The following is a 14,461-nucleotide window of genomic DNA, read 5'->3' on the forward strand; positions in this document are numbered from 1 at the left end:
ATGGGGCATAGTGGGCATAGGAATATTAGAGATTTTTTTCAAGTTAAATGAAAAACCATTATTTCATCTAGTGAAAAAGTTCATATTCTAACATTGGGCATCTTGCATCAATGACATACCTCATCATACAGATGCTACATTTCCATTCTCAGGCAACAAATTTTTTTTAGAAATTATTCATCCAACCCGCATGATTCAAAACTGGTTTCAGTACAGTAAAAGTTTACAAGTCTGGGATAAACGTCTCTGAACCTATTGGGCTCCCATCTTTATAAACAGTACATTTTACGATAGAAATGCAGCTGCCACGTTGAAAGTAAGAGCATCACATAAGACGACATCATAATATTCCTTGAGATAAAGGAAGATTAAAGATGAACGGATTGTTAGGGTTGGCAACCTTTTACTGCAAAAATAGCAGCTCATTTGGGAGAAGAGGAGTGGGCTACAGGTCCATAAAAACAAAACATAGAACTGGCACTGTTTTGAACATGGGAAGGCAGAGAATGGGCAAAGGATGAGACGTTCCATCACCTACGCCCTGTCTTGACTCTCCCCTTCCCACGTGTACAATGCTTGGTTTGAGCAGGTAGAGGCAGTACTAATAGCAACAAACGGGGAGTCTGCTAGTCATAAGCAACTCCATGAGTGAAGTGACCATTAAATGTAATCAGCTACAGGGCTGTTCTTATGCAGTGCTGTTCAGTTAGGAATAGGAATAGAGGAGAAATTTGATTCAGTTTGCATTTAAAGGTGGATTTATAAAAAATGTGCCCTTTCTAAAACAGTATGACAACTGAAACACAGCCATCCTCAGAAATTCACACCTATCCAAAGTTTGTGATGCAGTTCTATGACCATTTTTTTTACACAAACGGATGTATTAGGAGAAAATGTGCATAAAAAGAAATATATTATTAAAATGGCATACAAAAATGCATTATATTAGAGGAAATTGCTTGCAGAAATGTGTACATTAGTCAAAACTGCATCAAAATGTGTTTATTAGGAGAAATGCGCTTTAAGCTGATGGATTTTAAGAGGATTTTAAAAAAATGCAAATTGCTGCAGAAAGTTGGAGAACTGAATTTAAGATTGGAAAAAAAAGATAAACTTAGAGAACCAAAATTGGCATATCCTTCCATCCCAAATTGGAAAGAGGATTCTGCTTCCGGGACAAACTATCTCATTGGCACTTTTGTTTGACAAAATTTGACATTCTTCTGGTCTGCAGTAAGCCAGAAACACTAGAACACCTGAAATGGCTTGGTATCAGCTCTCATAGTTTAATGGTAATTTGAAGATTTATATACCAGTGCTGTTGTGTGATCAGAGATATCTCAATGGTTCGACTGGGTGGGGCTGCTCTAATTTCTGCATAGGCTGTCAAAAGCTTCCTCCCTATGACCATTGCACGAGAGGTGAGAGTGATATTAAAAATTGCCAAAATGAATTGTTTTTCAGTGGAGTGTTCTAAAGCACATGCTGCAAACATGTTGGCCAACCTTTGGGGAATCTGTTCACTGTGAAGAAGAAGAAGAAGAAGAAGAAGAAGAAGAAGAAGAAGAAGAAGAAGAAGGCACATTTTTTCATGTTTAGAACGTCGACAAGTGCATCTTGTGGGGAAAAAAATATTTATGTTGTTATACTGAATTATCAATCCTCCTAAAACAATCTGAATAACTACATAGTTAAAGAGAGAGAAAAGCTCTCCCCAGTTTTCCTTGTTCCTACACAGGCTTTTCAAATGTGTTTCTACCACTAATAAATTGTAAATGAGGCTACAGGTCTAAGAGTAGTCATTGTGTTTCATGGGTATTTAAACAACAGCGTTAAGCACTTTAGGAATCTGTGGAATGCAGAAGACAGATTTATGTGTCTTAAGAGTTTCTTTACTGGTTTGTTATAAGCCAACCCCAAACTAACACTTTCTTTCATATTAATCTGGGCTTGGAAACGGAGGATTCTGGAGCATGATAGGAACAACAAAAATAAACTGGCATCTACTTAATAACTGTAACAGTGGATTGCCTTCAATACTAAAATATTTATCGAAACTAAGGGAGGGGGTGAGGCTAAAAAGAATTACCTTCAGCAGCCTTCTACCAGATCTTTAACAGTGGGCAATGTAATGCCTTAAGGTCTCTCAAACTGTCTTTCATTTTCTAGACTTAATGGCTGATTGCAGAAATCAATGTTGCCATTAGTAACAGAGTATTTGTTATGGCATGATTTCCTCTGTTGTTAGGCCTGCAGAATGATTACAATATTAGTGAGGTCCTTTTGTTATAAAGGGGTTGAAGATATAACTTTCAATTTACTATCCATTAGTTTGAGAGTCGCGAAATGAGAGATGAGGCCAGAAATCTTACCTTTCTTTTTTTTAAAAAAAGAATATGCCAAGAAAACTCAATATCACAGATAGCTTCAATGAAATATTATTTTGCTTTGCTCTTTTGTACCCAGCAGGTTGACATTAAACACAATGGAATTTTTTTTTTTAAATCATTTTATACTTATGAGCTTTCATGCATTTTTAAACTCAGGAATGCAACAGCCTGTGGAAAGCCACGGGGCAGCAATGGGGCACAGAGATCTTTGCATTCAAGCTTCCATATGTTCTCAAACCATCCTGGTCTCTGGCCTTAAATGTACACCACAACTAGCCACATAAATGAACTGTGTCCCACCACTGAATGTAGGCTTGTTAGAAGCCAACAAGGGCAGAGTTACAGGGAAGACTTAACGGAAAAGTGAGTGGAAGTCAGCATGGAGCTTCCTACAGATTGGATATCTCTACATTAAATGGATAGTATTGCATATATCCAAAAATATCATATTAATATAAAAGCAAAAAACCAATAACATGCATTGTTTTAAAGGAAAGAAGTGGTTCCCCAAAGTTTTTTCTCCATGTGTCTTGATGACCACTTGATTACTTTCCCGCCTGTTTTAGGAATTGTAATGCACTGTGCAAGGCGCTATGTAATTTTAATTGTATGTTTACAGACATGCTGTGGGCCACCTGAATGACGCTCACGGACCACAGTTTGGGGACTCCTGCTGTAGCGACTTGGAAGCTGAACCCATTACAAATAACTGAACAATCACAATTAACAGTGTGCAAATGATCCAAACATAAGAAGAGCCCTACTGGATTTGACCACAGGCCTATCTAGTCCAGCATCCTGCTCTCACAATGGCCAACCAGATGCCTAGGGAAAGCTCACAAGCAGGATATGAGTACAACAGCGCTCTCCCCACATGTCCACAGTAATTGGCACATAGCTTCCGAAACCTAACCCTCTTGCAGACCCGGGGGGGGGGAAATTACACTGGCTGACTTTGGGGTATTTTTGGACCCCAAAGAGATTTTAAATGGAAGGATGGGGTCACTTTGTAGCCAGAGACTTGGGGGGGAGTCACAGGTGTGCTTGACACTGCCAAGGCACCCTGAACCAAAAATGCCTACTCAGAGAAGGGATAATTTTTCTGAGTAGTATAGACTGGACCCTTCTCCATGCACACCGAGTAAACAACACAATTTCTGGGGTGTTTTTGGACCCCAGTAGGTTTTTCATTTTCAGAAGGAAAATATTAAATTGTAACTGGCTGAAATTTGGGGACGTTGTACAGATTAAAATTTGTGGCGATGTGCTAGAACGACAGATCTGTAAGTCTACTTATGTGCAAATTACACAATGAAAAGTGCACCTGAGCCCCCAAAGTACCCCACAAGTCTGCATGAGGGCTGAGGTAGTACACAGCCATCACAACTAGTAGCCTGATCCTCAATGAGATAATCTTGGCCCTTCTCAAACAAATCTTGCTAAGAATTTATAATCATCCTTTCACTTGGAAATGGGAGGCTGCAAGAGAGAGAACTTGATGGTGATAGTGAAAAATGGAGTAAAAAAAGAACAGCATTCCAACCCACCGACCCCCACCCAGCTTTTTTCTGTTTCATGAAAGCAACCACCATTTTTCACCACTACCATATGTGAAACAGCTAAAGTACAGGATAAACAGAAGGGTGAGAAGCAGAATAATTGAAAGAAAGATAATGCTCTGGTTTGTAAAAGTAATAAAAGTTGCAGACTTTGAACATGACATCTTTTTTAGCAATCTAATGGGAGGCACTGCTATCTTGTTAGCATCTGCAGGCAGAGGAAAGCTTGAAGAATTACAGTATATGAGCTATTTCAAATGAAAAAAGAAACACTTGGCATACCTGAGGAGGAAGGTGAAGAAGGATGTGGGCTGTCTTCCTGAGTACTTCCTGTCTGTGAGAGGCCTCCACCCATTCCGCTTTCCTCTGTAATATTGGAGGATCCTGGGGTTGTCGACCGGCTGACTGACTGAGATTCCTGATCGCTCCCAGACCCACGCCGCTCTTCAATGCTCCCCTGAATGATCTCCTCTTCTGCCTTCCTGTCTCTCTTGTGGACTCTGGAATGAACGACTACTTGGTGGTATGTTCTGAAAACCCTGCCACAGTCAGGACATTCGGTTGGCTTCTCTTTCGTGTTGCTGTGACTCTGCATGTTATAATCGAGCCCTTGGTTCATACCGTGAGACAGAAAATCTCTCCTGCCTTCCAAAGGGTCTAGTTTGTTTGACAAGTCTCTCTGATTGCCCATTTTAGTGCTGTGAACCAAATCAGCAGGCATTTTCTGCTTGGAGCCATCTGCTCCTACTAACACATACTCCCGCTTCTCCTTATCAAACATAACTCCGGCAGTTGCCAAAGTGTCTTCGTGGCTTCGCTGTATCTGGTGCTCTTTAGACAAAAAGCCATGTTCCATGGCCATTCCTCTCGCCATCAGCTGCCAAGCTTGATAGCTGTTTACAGGGTCCATCTCGGCTGCCTTGGCGGCTGCCTGTAGCCTTTCTATGCAGCTGGATTTAAGAGGAGGCACAAGGTTAAGACAACCCAATAAGGAGTGTTTGTCCCCTTCAGCAAGGCTATGGCCGATGCCAGCAATAGGGGACAGGAGCTTGCCTAGAACTTCTCTCTCTTTCAGAGGCAAATCTCCTTTATTGTAAGTGTGGTTCTGCTCACTTAGACTTGCTTTGTCAGGAGGAAGGAAGCCACTTTGCAAACAGGATAGGTATCTTGAGTACAAGTTGGCGTGGGCTTCCTGTGACATGCTGCTGATGGACACAGGCACTTCTGAGTCACTGGGAGATTTGTTTTTCACAGATAATTTGTTCAGGTGTACCTTCATGTGGTTTTTAAGGAACCATGGCTCCTTAAAGCGCCTCCCACAGATTTGGCAGCAGTGCTCAAAGGAATCCTTATGCTTCCTCATGTGCCCTTTAAGGAACCAGGCTTGGCTAAAGACTTGGCCACACACTTCACACCGGAACTCATTCGCAGCCTGCTCTCCATTTCCATTAGGGCCCTGCCCCTGAGCTGATTCAGCAGTTATGTGAGCTTTCTCCACGTGACTGATCAACTCCTCCTCCTGTGAGGCCGCAAAGTCACACAAAGTACACTTGTAAGGCTTGTGAAGGATCCTGATGTGCCTATCAAGCTCTTCCCGCTTCTTAAACTTTCCTTTGCAAAAAGTGCACCTAAAGCCAGCAGCAGTAGCAACCACTTCTTCCTGCACGCTGGCAGGCTTTGGAGAGGGGACAGGGTTGGAAATGTCAGGGGTGCTGTGATTGGTGGGCACCGACAGATTGCAGTTAGCAAGAGGCACAGGCTGAGAATGCAGATGTGCTTTGACATCGGGCCTCGGTTGCAGATGGCTGCTTTTCATCTGCTTGTCCCGCAGTATTGCCCTCTCTTCCAGCTCATGCAAGAGCCTGTTCTCTTCTCGAACCCTCCCACGGCCTTTCCCAAGGTTGCCAAGCTTGTGAGTACGCAGGTGAATCTTCAAGTTTCCTTTCTGAGCTGCTCTGTGATCGCAATAGGGGCACTTGAATGGTTTCTCTCCTGTGTGGGTGCGCATGTGCAGTGAAAGGATGCTGTTAAAACGAAAGCGCTTCCCACAGAGGGGGCATGGATATTTTCTGTTCTTTCTGGCATCGTCCTCTATATCACTCATCTGAGACATGATGCCTAAGTTTTGTCCATTTAAGAACTGCTGCAGGTCTACCCTCCCATTCAAACTGGTGTCAACCTCTCTGTTAAGCTGATTGGCTAACAGGGCCATTTGACTGCTGATGGGCTGGTTTGCTAAGGACACGTGGCTCTTGTCTTCTAGAAGTGTTGCTGTCTTTTCCTCAGGATTCTGCCTGTTCTGAAGCTCTGGAAATGCATGACTAAGCTGGGATGTTATCTGGTGTAGCTTCTGGCTCATTGAATACTGGCCATTGAGGATGGAACTGTTGAGGTGGGCATCAGCTTCGGGTATAGCTGAAGAAACGCCAAGGCACAAACTAGCTTCCTCCATCCCTGAAAAAACAAAGAAGAATTTTAGATCTGGAGTGAGTCCAGTTTATCAGCGGATCTTCCAGTGTAGTCCACATAATCATACTCTTCAGCCAAGACCAATAAAATATATATTAAATATCAAGTGTACAGTGCACAATTGTGATTATGTTTCAGCTTAATTATATGGTGCCTTCATCATCCCGCATACGTTTTGATTGCATGTATTAATTAGGATTTTAAAATGAACCTATCATCAGTTTGAATATCTAGCTCTTCAATAAGTAGTGTTCAGCTTTCAACTTCACTCAGCTCCTTCCCTGTGAAACAGCACCTGTTTACATCTTCCAATGTATATAAAGGAGAAATGTTATGCATCTTGCTCGCCTCCCCTTTAAAAAACAAAAATAGAAATCCATTTATAAAACTTTCAGTCCCATTAAGCATATTCAATAAATTCCACATTTGACAATGAGAAAGATGTTTTTATGATTTGACGGGGTGGGGGAGAGATGGCATGATATTTACTGGTACACAATAAAACAAGATAATGTTTGGGGGGGGAAATAAAGTAAAGGACAAGCTTTCGAACAATAAAAAGGATTTTGCTTTAGTCAACAAAAAGTGCAGTAATATCTCATTAAGCTGATTAGTATGCGGCTTAGAAACAGTACTAGGTGCTGTAACACATGATTATAATCATAAAAATCCTTCAGTGTTTGCAAGTAAGCATTAACGAGGTATATTAAATTTTAAGGAGACTGCGACTAGCAGCTTTGCAAACCTCTGAGATTAAGATTTAACCCTTATGTTACAAAGCAATTGTTCCTCCGTCATTTGGAAATGGTACCCATCTAAAGAGGCATAAATTACCTCCTTAATTTGTCATGCAGATCATTCAGATATTCATAGTTAGAAAAAGTTGCTTGATTTTAGCCAACCGTCTTCATCTTGTAATTGGGTAAAAGAAGTCATCTAAGGGTCTCCGATTAGCTTTAAAAGAGCTCTCTTCTAGAACTCAATAAAACCCAATTAAAAGCCAGGGAAGGTGTCACAGGAAGCTTCAACAAGTTTAAGTATTTTTAATAACTTTCTCAACATACAGTAATGAGTACAAATGGTACCTACAAACTGTGCACTGCAGAAAATTAGAACTCCAAGCTGTTTGTTTAACAGGAGCGCTCCGTGCTGGTCAGCATAATTGTCCCTAATAATAATCTTCTCTCCTTGCCATTTTCTCTAGTCTACTCAAGGAGGAAAAAATGCATCAATAAAAACTCAATTTTAAAACTGTACAAACTGTTACATCTAAGAAGTACTTAGAGATGGACGTTATACTGTCAGACGAAAACACGTAAGACCCGCGCTCCAAGATTCTTTCAGTCCTTCTGCACTATGAAAATGACACAAATTCCTTCATAATGAATAGGCCACTTAATCCTTCACACTTCCAAATTTCAAATATTTTTGGCTGTCCTCTTTGGTGTAGGGTAGGGGTTATAAAACTTTGTCACAATTACCAGTCATCTTTGAAGGGGACGAGGCCTCAGAGGATGAGGCAACTTTTTGCCATTGAATCTCAAATAAATCAAAGAGCAGCCTTTAAACCTTACAGATGACCTTATGTGGTGCTACTGGATTCTCTTTGCCCCCTTTTCATTGAAATATCATGTCTCAAGCAGGGAACCTGCGGTTCCTCTAATGCCTGCTGGACTACAATTCCCAACAGCCCCAGCCGACAAGGCCAGTGGTCAGGGATGATGACGACTGGAGTTTAGTACTATCAGGAGGGCTACAGGTCCCTCACTCTTGTCTTAAATAGCACCTCTTACACAAAGACTGCTTATTCTTTAGCTATGGGGAAATCACTGCATAAAATGGATTTGGTTTAAGGGCAGTGTTTTCAGAATGACACTTAAAAAATAATCTTATAAGAAAGAATACTTGGATATCATTACTTTGCTAACTGAAAAGTGAATTTGCAATGCACTTGATGTGGGGCTGCCTTTGGGACTGGTTTGGAAGCTCCAGCTGCTGCAGAATGTGATGGCCAGACTGCTGACGGGGGAGTATGGCTAGCAGCCATTGCATTGGCTGCCCATCTACTACTGAGCCAAGTTCAAGGTCCTTGTATTAATTTACAAACCTCTAAACGACTTAGGTCCAGGGAACCTTAGGAACTGTCTGAACCCTTATATCCCAGCTTGATTACCAAGATCATCTGCAGGAGCTTTGTTTGTTGTCCCCTGAGTTGGTGCACTTCATTTGACTGCAACAAGAATCGAGCTTTTAGTGTCATCAGCATAGTTTTGTAGAATGCTCTGCAATAGAGGTTCATCAGGCACCTTCTATTTTAACCTTTAAATGACTGCTGAACACTTTTCTATGCCACCAAGCTTATGCAGGCAATTAAGAAAAATTAAGAAAATAGTCTTTCCTGAATACATGTAAACCACTTTGATTTTTTTTTAATGAATAGTGGTATGGAAATATTTTTATACTAGGGGCTGCACCCGTGCTTGTTCCGCTCACCAAGCCTCTCCCCCACTCCCCCACATAAACCCTCTAGAGTTTCCCCTTCCTACCCCATTCAACTCTTACTTCCCAACCCCATTTCTGAAGCCATTTCTCTTTAGTCCCGCTTTGCACCTGTTTTCACCTTCACCTCCATGTCCATCCCTCTTCATCCCTCTCCTTTTGTGCACCTTCCCTTTGCACACAGACCACCCCATGGTAACCCCTTGCATCTTCCCCCTCCCAACCCTTTTCCTCTTCCTCCCAGTTATGAAGCCACCATCCCCTCCTATTCTGTAGCCCCTTTCTTACCACCCAACTTTTATCTTCACACCCATTCCCATGCTTCCTACTCCTTCCTTTTTTGCAACCCTTTTGCATCCCCATTTTACATTCACCCCTTTTTCCTCCCACATCCTCCCTCCTTTTCTCAACTCCCCCTTGCACATAGGCCACCCCTATTTCCATCCCACCTCCTCCCTCCTGTTTGGCAGCCCCCTTTGCACACACATACCCCATGCTTTGATTTGGATTCCTGTATTGCGCAGGGGGTTGGACTTGATGGCCTTATAGGTCCCTTCCAACTCTACTATTCTATGATTCTATGATATATGTTACTATATCTTTAAGATGAATAGACTCTTAAGAGTAAGCCTGATCAGTTTGAGAAGGTTAAGTTCAGTGGATGGATGTTGTACAGATATGGGTTTTTGTTTGTTAATAAAATGCCTGTTCTCAATTACTACATTGAATCTGGAACTTCATGCTGCAGACAACACATGGTATCAGGAGTGAAATAATTTGTGTGAAAGTACTATGGAATATTTGAGGGCTCTATATCTTTTATCTCTCTCACATGAGGCAGCTGAAGAATGGAAGAGGGAGATGTTAGGGATGTGCTACAATTCTGCCCAATTCAGATTTGGTATTGAAATTTTCATTAATTTGCTTATTCTCAATAGTTGAGGATCAGATTTTAACATAGTGAATTACTGCAGCTATTTTTGAAAACAGACTTCTAAACAGTCAGCTTCTAAAACATTGATTGTAAGAATGGCAATTTATCGATAGTTCCTTTTCAAATATCATTTCCCCCCTCAAAATATTAATATTTCCTTTCAAAATATCGATATCAATTTTTTTTTCCTGAGCAAAAAATACACGGATCGGAAAAAGCAGCTGCTAGCAGATAAAGAAGGAACTCGAATCTATGCCAGACTGTTAGGTTGATAGAATGCTTTCAAACTGGCGCTGGCCAATGGATCACATCCCTAGTTTGTGAGAGAGGAGGATACTGAAAGGGACAGAGCTGTGGCTTTAAGTAACGGCAAAGTTTTGGGTGAAGCAGGGATTGAGGGACATTGTGGAAAATGGCACTTTTTAACAATGGCAGAGGTTGGGAAAGGCTCTGTTGTGTTAGCTTCTGTTGTACCCATCTCTAATAATTCTCCTTATTTTTTAAAAAATCCTCAATGTCCCTCTGTTCCCATTCTATTCAGACCTCTGTTGTTGTTTAAACCATCACTTTTCCCCTGTCAGTACCCCTCCCTTCTCACTCCTATGCCAAGGCCACTGCTGTTGTGCAACCTACCTTCTCTTTTGCTCCCCTCCCCCACCTTGACTTCGTGCAAATCATGGAGGCTGCATGGTGATGCTCTTACATTTTTATTATATGTAAAGAAAATTATCTCTCTCTCTCTCTTTTTTTTGCAAGCCTGATCCGAGATGCAGTAACACCAGACGGTTGTTTGTGTGTTTTGCTTTTGTAATGGCATGTATCTCTTTGAGTGGTGGATAGGGAAATATTAATACTTTCAGTTATTCATTGCACAGTAGGAATGGGCAGAAATCTCTAAAGGTGGAAAACTATGCCAGGTTCAGGAGAACACATCTGGTGCATGCAAGGCAGCTTTGGACTTCTGTTTCTTAAGCAGCAGCTCCGGCTGCCACATGGAAAGCTATTTCTGGGACTCGGGGTGTTGTTGTTTCAAAAGTGGTGCACTTTGTGATACAACATGGCTGGGATCTGTCATTCTAATAAAACAAGGGGAAGAATCCTACTGGCTGCGCCTAAGCACGTGGACTTTCTTAAAATAAATGTTTGGATCCCAACCTTAATGTTCTAAATAATGAATGAATAACTTTGCTGTGCTATATTGTGTGTGTCCTTGCCTTGACTGAAATACAACCACTTTTTTTTTTTTTGCATGGAGGCATTAGCTCAAAACCACATACACCTCATAATAGCCACAGCAATGTTACACTGGCCAGTTACCCACTATTTTTAAAGTGATGGGCATGCTTACTTCGTAGCAAGGGCTATTTCAGTGTTTACTATAATACCTACAAACACTTCACAGGTGAACACAGAGATCTGCTTGTTTACACCCCAGTTCGCAAAAAGACACTCTGACCCCCACCCAGCCACCCAACTGCTTCTGATTGCTGAAGGTTCTTCTCCACCTCTTTTAAGCTGGATTCATTTATTATGCCACAGCCTATTTTCCACCAATTTAGAAGCCAAGAGAGTATTTGTTCTTTTGATTAGAGTCATGCTAGAAAAATCTAATTGCCCTACAATAGGTTATCAACAGTTCACAATATATCCCAGCAACTACACGGTATGAAATTGCAGACTGTGTACTGCATGATGCCTTAGTGCTCATCTACATGCATATGCATTAGAGACAAGATGGTTTTAGCCTCCTTTTCTGAGATTACATTTCCAGATATTTTACCAACTCTACCAAATCACCTTAAAAAAAGTTTTAACATCCCCCCCCCAAAAAAAGGAAAAAAGGAAAAATAGGAATTTACCAAGGCCAAGTACCAGAAATTAGAAATATACCAGAAAGTAGGCATGGAAGGATCTGTCAATTTCTCTGTTTCTCATTTTTCTAATCTTAAATTTGGTTCTCCACAATTCCCGCCATCGTCAGACCCAAGAGCTCTGGCGATGGTGGGCCTTTGTAGTCATGCCGGGGAAAACCTGGCATGGCTTCAAAGCCCCTCCCCGTTTGGGCATGGCATGGCTATGCATGCCTGTTATGTAGGGGGTGGAGCAGGGTGGCTATTTAAGCCCTGCTCCACCTCCCCTCGGCCTCTTCCTGGCTGACGCAATGCCCACGCACCCTCCCTTAGGGCAGTACAAGTTTAACTGGTCGCCTCGGAGCCGGGTAGGAATTTTTAGCTCATCAGCCTTTGTTTGCTGACAAGTTTTTTCCTACCCTGTACTATTCTTCTAATTCAGCTGATTGGCTCTTGCTTATTTGGCTGTAACGGCTTAATGTGATTCGGCTGATTTCTTGTGTGGCCTGGTAGTTTAATATTGTAAATAGGTTCATCTGGTTGTGTTTGGCGGATAGGTGTGGGAATTTCACAGGGTAGGGTTTGGTGACCACCCTTAGGCACCATTTAAGGTGATTGGTGGGTTCTGAGGCCTGCCTTCCAGGTTGTGCGGCCGGTTGGCAAGATAAGGCTCACCTTTGGGGCTAACCTGTAATACCCGCGCAGAGTTGTGAGACCTTGAGAGGGGTGGAGCAGAAAGGCCTCCCTAACCACCATGCGGGGATGGGGCCCAGAGCAGGGGATTGGGCTTGGAACACCCTCTTTCCCAAGACAGGGTGTCCTCGCCCGATTGGGTATGAGTTAGGTCCCACACTTGTCTCTGCAGATCATTTATTATGCAATCAAGCATTTAATTGGCTTTATTTCAATAAACATGGCCCTTGATTTGCCCACACTTCATCTTGTCTTGCCTCTTCATTTCCCGGCTATGCAGTGCAATTCTACAGCAATTTGCATTTAAAAACAAAAAACAAAACCTCATGAAAATGGTTCAGGGTTTTACATACAAGTGCCTCCTAATAAACATATTTTGTAAGCAGTTTTGACTAATGTACACATTTTTACAAGTATTTCTCCTAATATAATGCATGTTGTATGTTATTTGCACTACTACATTCATTTTTATGCACACTTTCTCCTAATATATGCATTTTTGTAAACATTGCTTGGTTGGAGAACTGCATCACAATATTTGGTTAAGTGCACATTTTGAGGGACGGCTGTGTTTCGGTTCTCATATCGGTTCAGAAAGTGCACATTTGATAAATTTGGCTTTAAATGCAATCTGAACTGAATGTGTCCTCCATCCCTAACAAAAAGTATCAATTTTACCAGAAATTACTGTTTGCCCCTAGTAAAGAGGGGCAACTGTAACATGTATAAAACACAGTCAACAACTTGTGGAAACATGGATTTGATCACAGAAATAGCCTGATGGGTTCTGAAAAATGGGCAATGCCCCAGCATCACCTGTAAATGATGCCCTTGGCTCTTTATGTGGAGATTTGCAACTGTTTTATTCAGTCTTTCCCTTCTTGCAGAAGATCAAGGCCAACTGAATTTCTGAATACTTTGGGTAACTGCAGAATCCCACCTTTAATTCTTTACATTTTACACTCAGCCACTGTAAATGTTCTTGGGAGCAGCAATTGCTTATAGCCCATAGATTTTCAAGACCACTTTAGTCCTGAGTAACTCTTGAATGGGTATTATGGAGGAAACCTTGTAGAATAGATGGTGACATTTTGTTAAATATGATTCTTATTGTTGTAGCCGAGAGACTGCTTAACTAAGGTTGTTATGATGTGATAATATACTCATGTTAAGAAATACAGAGCACCAGACTCCTGAACCTTTTCAGGGTCATTAAGCAGCTGTAAACATTATTACAAAAATAAACCAGAGATTTCATGCTTACATTTTAGCCCAGAGCTGGGTGTGCTGAGCAAGTGCAATTTGTTTATCTCTTACAATCAACACTGGTGACATTTGGGCATCCAAACAAACTACATCACAAATATTACTGCACTGGTCAGGATACAGGATGGTTTATTTGCCAGATGATTAATAAATAAACAGTAGGGCAGTATGGTTGACCTATTCTTCATTGACAGATATGTAGACATAGCTAAAAGACATGGCTGAAATAGTTAAATCTTGGCAGAAGCAGGAAGGAGGGTTCACTCATCTTAACAGGATTATTAGACTCAATCAGCCGGGTCACAACAGACATTGCACTGGATTTTGACCTGTTTTGACCTGTTCTTTCTTTTTTTTTTTTTTGAATCTACTCTACGTCTATTTGCAATAATTTCCTTTATCCGTTGTTGGATAATTTTTATTTGCAAGTATCACTAAAATTAAGAGTTAAATGCTGTGTGGGTGGTGATGCACTTTTGCAAATAAAATGAAATGAAATGTGGGTGGATCTAACTACATTGCAAATGTATTTAAACCCATCTCAGTAAAGTTGAAGGTTTAACGTTGAGTGCAACTTGTTGCAAGTGATGCAAAACTTCCATTAGCTAGTTCCATCTGATCAACAGCATCGTTAAATCAAAGCATTTGACAAAACTGATGGCTATATTGTTACCCCTTGATTTTTTTTTTTGTTTAATCAAAATTCTTCAGTAATTTAGGGCACAATCCAACTTGTATTTATGCCAGGCTTAGGGGAATTGGATGTGGCTGACCCCTGGCTGAGCCGGAAGAGTCCCAGCT

The 14,461-nt window shown here is 41.4% G+C and overlaps 1 protein-coding gene across 1 annotated transcript in view; it reads right to left on the reverse strand.

Moving 5' to 3' along the window:
- Positions 1 to 6,401, reverse strand: part of ZNF536 (zinc finger protein 536) — a 340,362-nt gene extending 333,961 nt beyond the window's left edge. Inside the window, exon 1 of the mRNA XM_061594403.1 lies at positions 4,232 to 6,401. Within this exon, the coding sequence (XP_061450387.1) occupies positions 4,232 to 6,401 (2,170 nt within the window). The remainder of the gene's footprint in view (positions 1 to 4,231) is intronic.
- Between the last annotated feature and the right edge of the window lie 8,060 nt (positions 6,402 to 14,461).

Source organism: Rhineura floridana, chromosome 13, assembly GCF_030035675.1.
Source record: "Rhineura floridana isolate rRhiFlo1 chromosome 13, rRhiFlo1.hap2, whole genome shotgun sequence".
NCBI lineage: Eukaryota > Metazoa > Chordata > Lepidosauria > Squamata > Rhineuridae > Rhineura > Rhineura floridana.